Source organism: Pelophylax lessonae, assembly GCF_965119305.1.
Source record: "Pelophylax lessonae genome assembly, chromosome: 3".
NCBI lineage: Eukaryota > Metazoa > Chordata > Amphibia > Anura > Ranidae > Pelophylax > Pelophylax lessonae.
In genome coordinates this window covers 94,296,204-94,305,662 of record NC_138770.1, presented here as the reverse complement: position 1 = coordinate 94,305,662, position 9,459 = coordinate 94,296,204, and the positions used below count along the sequence as shown (strand labels likewise).

Below are 9,459 nucleotides of genomic sequence, written 5' to 3'. Positions count from 1 at the left end.
CATTTCGGAAAGTCTAATTCTCCCTTTAAAGCTATAGAACAATTTTCTATAGTAATAATAGTTATGTAAATCAGATAGGGTGTTACAGCCAGGCTCCCTGGAGTAGTTAATCAGTTACCAACCTATTGTAGATCTATAGCTGGAAGATATGCATTCACAATTTCTTCTATTATTACAATAGCTACAGGATGTCCACTCACTAAATGAACAACAAAAGAGGATATATAACAAAATTATGTACAAAGACATTAGGCCATATGCCTTTTATACCTTTTATACTATTTAGTGGACTTAGCTGATGTGCTCCATACATAGATTCCCTCATGTACAACTAGAGCATCTACCAGTTGCACCAGAGAAAAGACTTCACTACTATGAGCACCATCAGAAGACCATCAGTGGTGGTAAGGATATATACCAAGTGCTGTTGTTTCATATTGTACAGAAAACCTAAACACTCCCAATTCCTTTAGTTTCTGACAGATTGTGGTAATCCAGTAAGAAGCTGTCATCTCCGCTAGCAGTGAGAGGAGACGTATACCTCCTCTGAATAGCTCTAGCCTATATGTAGCTCATCAACTGCCACCAGAGACTTGCTTAGAAATGGACTTTACACACAGTCAAAGTAGCACTAGGGCCAGGGTACATTTACATTGCATAAACACAATAATACAATTGAGGCACTCACAGTGTTTGTAAAGGTAAAAAAATATACAATAAACCTATTTATTGCACAGCTTACATTTTGGTAAAGCACATCTCATAGTAATTAGCACTTTCGCCTAGCAGTAGTAGGGACATCGGTTAAGATCCCAAACACGGCACTACCTGCATGGAGTTTTCATGTGGTAAAGCTTTATCTTGTTAAGAACACCCAATCAGGTGCATGGAAAATAATGCATTTTTCCTTGGACATGATTGGATGATTGAAATCAGCAGAGCTTTACCACATTTACTAAGTTCTGGGGAAAATGAGTGGAACTGCAGATTGCACAGTCTATTTGCCTTTAGTAAATCAACCTCAACATCATGTTAAGGCACCTGTAAAAAGTGTGGTCCCCAACTTAAAACTAAGTTCCCAACTTGGGACATTTATAGCAAGACATAAATTGAGAGCAGGCTTACCTGGAGGTAGTCCCTTTCAGTCACACAGTAGAAGCTCAGCGTTGCTCAAGGGAGTGAATAGATGGGGATGAATCCCTGAATGTTGTCTTTTTACCATTCAATGGCATTCTCTCAATCTTAACACAGTCCTTCTCAAAGGAAACCTTAAACTAGTTTTTAGGTCTCAGGGATTCCATGAAAAACATAATTCACAGGGGGTCAGTGTGAAAAATGCCTATTACATTGGTAGTCAGTGGGAAGAATGCCCCTCCATGGGTAGTCAGTAGGAAGAATGCTCTCCTTTAAGTCAAGGGAAAATATGCTAGTTCATTGGTGTTATGATGCTGGCTCTGCCAAGTAGTATTGGCCCCAAAACTATACAGACACCATCAGATTGGAAGTTGACCGGCCAAATATCCAGGAACTGCTATCAACCTCTTGAGGAAACCTAGGGCTCCACACAACCCTAATTGTAAATAGCTGATCTAATATGTAGGAAATGTCTCTTTCTTGCTACTATTCATTTCTTGACCCTCTTGCAGACTCTCTTTACACTGTTGGTGCTTCTTTTGTTGGTCCCTTGTGACGGAAAGAAACAGCTTCACAGGAAAAGGTGTTCAATGAAAAAAAATGTGCATTTTCCATCAGTAATGCATGTCTACGTTAATGTTAGTGAGGAACTCCAGTGGCAGGTAGAAGATATGAGTAACAGGTCACTCTCTCTGTGGATAAACAGGTAATAATTTACAAAATGCTCATTCAGGGGTTAAAGTGCACCTGAGCCTAGACTACAAACATTAAAGTGGAAGTAAACCCATTGATTTAATAGTTTAAAAAAACAGTTACATTCATTGGCATGCCGGAAATGCTAACTGTCATATTGGTTGTGCTTTCAACCAAACTAACAAACCATCCAATCGCTGGTGTCATAACTGATCACGTGCAGCATCATGGGTTGATGAGTAAACAGAGGCCAAGATGGCAGCTTCCTTGGCTGAAAACGATAGGAGGGTTTACTTCCACTTTAAATTATTTTCATATGCTTAACTAGCAGTAAAATAGCTTAAAAACACATCACTGATATCTCTAGCTGCATGCAGGGGGCGGATCCAGAGACTAGACTTGGGAGGGGCACTGCAGTTTTTCACAAGCAATTTGTCGGGGCATTGGCTGGTGTTAGCGGTTCAATCATCACAGCATCATGGTTGATATGGTGTCAGGATGATTGAAGCGCATTATTTCTATTATTACATTGTAATAGAAAATTACATAATTCAATTCACCATAATGCAGAATCAGTGGGAGCCCTGAGCGTGTCGCTTGCCATGTCGCCTGTCACTAGTTGCAGCTTGTCACTTGCCACGTTACTTCCCACCAGATGCGTATTGTCACTTGCCACGTCGCCTGCCACCAGATGCAGCATGTCACTTGCCACGTTGACTGCCACCAGATGTAGCTTGTCACTTGCCATGTCACTTGCCACCTAGAGCGGTTTTCACTTGCCAGTGGCTTTGTCCCAGAGTGAAGGCGGGCAGTGAGAGATAATGTAATCACTGCCCACAGCTGCACAGCGAGAGCGGTGCTCTGTCACAAGCTAAACAGCAGTGATATCATCTCCCTGCTCGCTCGCCTGCCCGCCCACCCGCTCATTGGTCTGCCCGCCCACTCACTTGCCTGTACGCTCGCTCAGCGTGCTCACCTGCCTGTTCGCCCGTCCCTTGGCCACTCCTACCGGCCTGCTTGCTTGTCTGCTAGCCCTATTTTCTCGCATTCCCCCCTTTGGCCCCCCCTAGATCCACCCCTGGCTGCATGTACTGTGAAGTACTTCACCCTCAGAGATCATTAAAGCCTAACTCTGGAATATAATTAAAGATTATAACAAAGACTGTGTTTACAGCAGCTTAGAAAAACCTGATGGTTTTTTTATGTTAGAGGGTTATGAAATAGTGTAAAGAGTAACGGCGTCTCCCTTATAACTATGGTATTATGTGGTGTGGAGCTGCCTACAATTTAAGTGAGTATACTTAAATGAGCAGAAGTGGGTATATACAGTATGAGGCGCTGCCACTAAACCATGGGCATAAATAGACCATCAAAAAATAAAATACAGCAAACCAACACTAGACACAATAACAATTGTAAATAACACCAACTATGATGTGAGACAGTGCGGGGATATTTATTTGGTCTATTTATGCCCATGGTTTAGTGGCAGCGCCTCATATATACCCACTTATGTTAGAGGGTTGGCAGCCTAATCTCTCCAAAAGCACACATGCCTAATTTCTCTACCATTCCTATAGCTACAGAGGCAAAAGAGCACTTGTTTTAATGTGCTTTAATGCTTATTTCAAATTTGTAAATACTTTAATGGATAGAGTCTGGGTACAGGTTAATTTAAATGTCTGTGCGTGTGTGGTAGATAATCTTCCTTTTTTTAGCTGCAATGAAGAAAATTCCCATATAAGCATTTTTTTTGTGAATAAAAATTAACCAATAATGGCCATTTTCTCCAGTTTCTCCAGGCTTTGTCATGTTATCTTTTGTCGTTACTGCAAATGACCAGATGCTTGCAACATGGTAAGAGCTTTTTAATTTTTCTTAAAAAAAGAAACCAAGTGGTTGATTTACTAAAGACAAGTGCAGTTGCTCCAGAGCTTAATAAATGAGCAGAAGCTCTGCTGATTTCCATCATCCAATCATGAGCAAGCAAAAAAAAGATTTTTTTTTTTATATAATCCTTGCACGTGATTGGTTATTCTTTGCAAAATAAAGCTTTACCTCATATACTAGGCTCTGGAGCAACTGCCCTTGCAAAGTGCAACTGTATTAAAAGTACCTTTTAATGCAAACACTCCAGAATTGCAAGTTACAAATTGTGCATACTTGCAAATCTGTGGTACCATTTGTATTATAAATATTTATACATATCACATTATCTGTATTGTATCTGGCCTAGACTGTTCTTCGGCATTAGTGGAAGGTGATGAAAGGGAGCTACCATCTCAGAAAATTGATGTGATTATTCCCTCATAGGAAGTTCACTGTAGGAAAAATTATTAATTGCATTATTTGTCAGGATGGAAATCAGCATGTTATATAGCAAATCTATCCCCACCCAATCCTTCCTTAGATACTGCACTCTTATATGCCCCATACACACGGTGCATTTTGGTACAGGCAGAAGGCACATGTGCATGGTCCAGCCCTGCTACCCACAATCTATAACATGGTAAGGTAATTTCAAAAGTTGTTTTCAATCTCTTAACATCTGCCACTTTTATTAAAATAATACCTTGAGATTCTGCCATGAAGATTCTTGTTCAGGCACTTCCTTTTATAGGGTGACAACAGTCTGACCTTGTACCCCTATTGCTCCCCTGTCTTGTAACTCTGGTGGATACTACAAGTGGCTGTGCTTGCTCAGACATGATCCAACATTAACAATATATGAAAGCCAATCCAGAGCAATTATATGCTTTTGACACTGGAAGACAGGAAGTCTGAGATGCAAAAAAAAAAAAAAAATGATGATACAAAGTTAAGCAAACTAAATGTGATCCAGTTAGGATTTACTGCACTAGAAGGTTATTCTGAAAAAAAATTGTGTATAACCCATGATGGATCTTCTATGACATCATTGACACTGGTTATGTAATTATGATAATGGCAGAAACTCCTATCTAGCACTCATTATGAGTACAGTGACATGACCTATCTCTGTCTGTAGAGCAAAAGGCTCTCGACCGAAGCTTGCTAAAATCATAGCAATGTATACAGTATAATTGCCTTTAAGGGTAATGTGATCTTTCCAAAAACCCTTTACTATGTGTTTTTGCTTTCAGCCACGATGAAAACAACAGCAGGTTTCTATCCACCATAAGAAATGCAATTTGCCATGACTGTTGTGTGGATTCCAAGGACAACGTTGACTTGAACCTAAACTCAGTTCCCATCAAACAGGAGATTCTGGTCCTTCATCAGAAAATGAAAAGATGTAAAGCAAGCTTCAAGTTGAAGACTATGATGGTTTATGTGGGCTACACTTGTGTCAGAAACTAATATTAAACAGAACATTTGGCCAAAAGTTTGTCTCTATCTGACTGTTGCACCTATTTGAATTTGACATCTCATTCCAAAACCATAGACGTTAATATGGAGTTGGGCCCCTCACAACAGCCTCCACTTTTCTAGGAAGGTTTTTTACAAGATCTTGAAATAAATCTTGAAATTTGAGAGAGTACAACATTGGGGGTACAGTGTTGGCACTACAAAAGAAAAAGATTTGGGGGTACTTAGTTCAGATTATTACAAAATGAGCAAACAGTGTGACAGTGGGAAAAGCGAATAGAATTCTAGGGTGCCACACTAGAGGGGTCACCAGCAGGAGGAAGGAGCTTCTGATTCCTCTATATAGATCTTTAGTGAGACCTCATTTAGAATACTGTGTCCAGATCTGGAGACCTCATTCACAAAAATATATTGATAAAGTAGAATAAGTCCAGAGATGGCTAAAAAAGTTGGTGAAAGGTTTTGGGGGATAATACATATCGAAAGCGACTTTGGGAACCTAATATGAACAGTCTGGAGAAAATAAGGGAAAGGCGAGACATGACTGAAACCTTTAAATACATCCAGGTGGTGAATATGTTTCAGGGGGGCAGTTTTTTTAATATGAAAGCAAAATCAAGAACACAGGGACATGGCCTTAAACAAACTGGAGGAAAGTTCAAAACTAATTTTAGAAAGTATTATTTTACTGAAAGGGTAGTTGGTGCTTGGAATAAACTTCCAGCAGAAGTAGTCAGACAGTCAACAGTAAATGGCTTCAAAAATGCTTGGGACAAACATAAATCATAAAACTAAAAAATAAAATAAAAAAAAACCCTCCAAAAAAACAAAAAAAATGAGCAGACTCTATGTTACTATCTGAGAGTTCCAATTCATCCCAAAGACGATCAGTATGGTTGAAGTCAGGGCTCTCAGCAGGCCACTGGAGTTCATGTACACTAAACTCAACAACCCATGTGTTTATAGAGCTGGCTTTGTGCACAGTGACACAGTAATGCTGAAACAGAAAAGGGTCTTCCTCAAACTGTTGCTACAAGGTTGGAAACGTGCAGTTTAAAGCGGTGTTCACAATTTCCAGTCCTGAGCTACTAGCCAGGCCTTAAGGGTAATCGCCACCAGTTGCCCCACCCAATACCTACACTGCCTTGCCCCTAATTCCACCCCTAAACTTGCCCTTATGGAGACCAGACCAGATCAGCTGCAGAAAAGGTATGTATAGCAATTTTTGCTTTATAGGCTTAGATAGATTCCAACATTACAAAGAGTGCAATAAGAAATGTAGAGGCGAAATCAAGGCAGCTAAAATAGAACACGAGAGACATATAGCGGAAGAGAGTAAAAAAAAACCCCATTAAATTCTTTAAGTATATAAATAGTAAGAATATACAAGCCCTTCGTTGGTGGCTCAACAAAGGACTCTTCAAAATAGGACACTTCTTTAACTCAATGGGTCCGATTTCTGTCGGATACTGTATAAGTAAACTCAAAATGCCTCCCATTGAGAAATTTAGACTGTCCCAGATTTGGAACTTTCTGCACTCTATCTGGCTAGACAAACCTGACCCCCCCCCCAAAACTTACAATCAATGGTGTTCTAAAATTATGGATCAGAGGGGAGGCATTTCTACTATCTATTCTGCCCTGGCTGACAAGGCAGATAAACCATCCTATGCTCAGTCCTGGGAATCTGATTTGGATATACAAGTGGACCCGGGCGAGTGGTTCCAGTCACTCCATCGCTCCTACAAAGGTATCATGAACATATCTCTAATAGAAGCGAATGGTAAAATACTCACTAGATGTTATATGTCCTCATCAGATTAGCCAGGATCTACCCAGATGCTTTTCCCCTGTGCTTCAGAGGGTGTAATCTAGTGGCTCTATGTTTCACACATGGTGGTCTTGCCCCCGTATTAGAGGCTGTTGGAACAAATATCTCCACCTAATACGGAAAGTTACTGGGGTTGTTGTTCCTCAGGATTCTACTACTGTATAGCCCTCTTGAACCACAAGAGTAGATAAAACCCCTAAACATACATAGACCTTGATCTTCTTTATGTTTTTGGGAGCTAAAATTATGATTGCCGGAGCTTGGAAGAAGCCCTCAGTCTCAATTTCAGTAACAAAGTGGAATGTCTCCTTGATCATGTCCCAGGATCAACTTGTTGCTAAACTTCAGGATACAGTGCGAAGATTTGAAGCAGTCTGGGAACCTTGGGTGCTTTATGCTGGAGTGCCCTTGTACCTGGGCATGGCATTCTTTGAATAGGACCCTCCCGGAAGGCCTACTTCCCATCCCCTTGCTCTTTGATTTTCCCCTCCCCTTGCTCTTTGACTTTTCTTTCTCTAGAAGCCACTTTGCTTCTCCCCCCTTTCATCTCTCTCTTCACGATTCATCTATTCTTTTTCCTCCAATTGTGAAATAAATTTTTCTTATTTTTTGATAGCCAAAAACAAGATTTTTTTAGACATGAGAGTGGTTCTTTGAATTCTCTTCTCCCTCTCTGTACGATACAACTGGCCCTGGCTTTGACATTAGATGATGTCTCCATGTCCACAGTTTGATCCCATGGGGGTGGCGTGTCTGACTCCCACCGGGTCGCAGGAGCCTGGCGATGTCCCCTCCCCCTAGCCCGGGATCTCCTGTGCCTTCTATGACAAGAGGCTTAGAGGATGTAAGAAGCTTTTTTTACTTGTTGTGGTCATACGTTTAGTTTGAATTATACTCTCTCTGTCTCCATATAATTACACAAACCACTCTAAAAGGTTTTGATTATTTGTATTGTACTTGTTCATTTACACCTTTGGGCCTTGCAGGCTAATTTATTATCTGTATGTCCTTTTTATTAAGATAATTAATAAACATATTAAGAAAGGAAAAAATATTAATTAAAGGTCCATAAACATGTGATGAAAATCGCCACCATGCATTTACACCCTTTGTGCTCTTCTGCAAAATCTTGCAGCTGTGCCACCACAAATCACCAGACTCTTTGTGAAATGCACACTCACCATCAATCCAGTGGCCTTTATATTACTAAAGGTTTAAAAAAAACATTGGTTTTACTCCTTTAAATCAATCACACTATACATCTGCAGATCTTCAAACTCTCCTGAATTCTTCAATTTGTACTCCAGATATACCATAACATCAAACCATAAAAGTCCTCATAGTGTAGTATATTGAGCCAGGATATATAAAAACACAAAGTATTACACTCACCTTTTAAAAAATAGATCTGCAGTATCTCAGCAAAAAACCTCCATCCCTATAGCTATATGCAAAAAAGAGAAAAGGGGGGGGGGGGGGGGGCAGTGGGACTTTAAATGAGGTGAATGTTGTCTAATAATAATCCGATTGAATAATTGGTACCAAATATTAATTTATTGATAGCTACATGATGAAACAAAGTCACGCAGCAAATGTCAAAATTAGGACATATTGGTCAATATAGGTAAATAAATAGGACAGAAAAAACACAAACATGGATACCAAGGAGAAGAACATTTCACAACATGCATGTGTGTAATACATATAACATCAATAACGAATATATAATATAATAATATTGGACATGAACCATGTACATATAAAATACACATTACATGAATGCTTTTAATCAGGATAAAATAGAAAAAACTAAAACAAATATGGAAAAAATCCACATATCCAAGGATTTGAAGTTTTATCTCATGAATATTCCATGAATCCATGTCATGCTCTGTCATTTTATAGCTCTATATTTTTCCTTAAACAGATTATTTGGTCACATATGTGTTGAAAATACTGGTTCTAAACCCATCTCCTTTGTGGGGTTCATCTGTTTCCTCTCCCATGTTCCATCTTGGACCTTTTTGGCGTTCACCCGCCTCAGCCCCGGATCAGGCGTTTATCCATTCTGGTGCATTCAGCAATGAGGAATGTTTTTCTTCATATCCTTTAATCCCAGATTATTCCTAGAGATTTTCTGGTTGATTCTTTGTTTAATACAATCCTGTTCTTGTAAGTATCAATTTTTTAGATTTTTGTTGCTCATAAGTTGAATTTACTGGTATATTTCTTTTTACTTTAGTTACACCTGTGCCAATTAATTCATATCTACAGGTATTTTTACAAAGCTCCTGAAGAGTGGATGCAAATTCCACGAAACGCGTAGAGCTATAAAATGACAGAGCATAACATGGATTCATGGAATATTCATGAGATAAAACTTCAAATCCTTGGATATGTGGATTTTTTCCATATTTGTTTTAGTTTTTTCTATTTTATCCTGATTAAAAGCA

General features: G+C 39.4%; 1 protein-coding gene across 1 annotated transcript; it reads left to right on the top strand.

Annotated features, from left to right (window-relative positions):
- Positions 1-374: 374 nt before the first annotated feature.
- LOC309551913 (interleukin-17A-like) lies at positions 375-5,178 on the top strand (the record flags this gene model as incomplete). Its single annotated transcript, XM_082252627.1, has 3 exons — positions 375-404; positions 1,647-1,840; positions 4,950-5,178. The coding sequence occupies 3 exons, from the start codon at positions 375-377 to the stop codon at positions 5,164-5,166; spliced, it is 441 nt and encodes a 146-aa protein (XP_082108753.1). The 3' UTR covers positions 5,167-5,178.
- Positions 5,179-9,459: the final 4,281 nt, after the last annotated feature.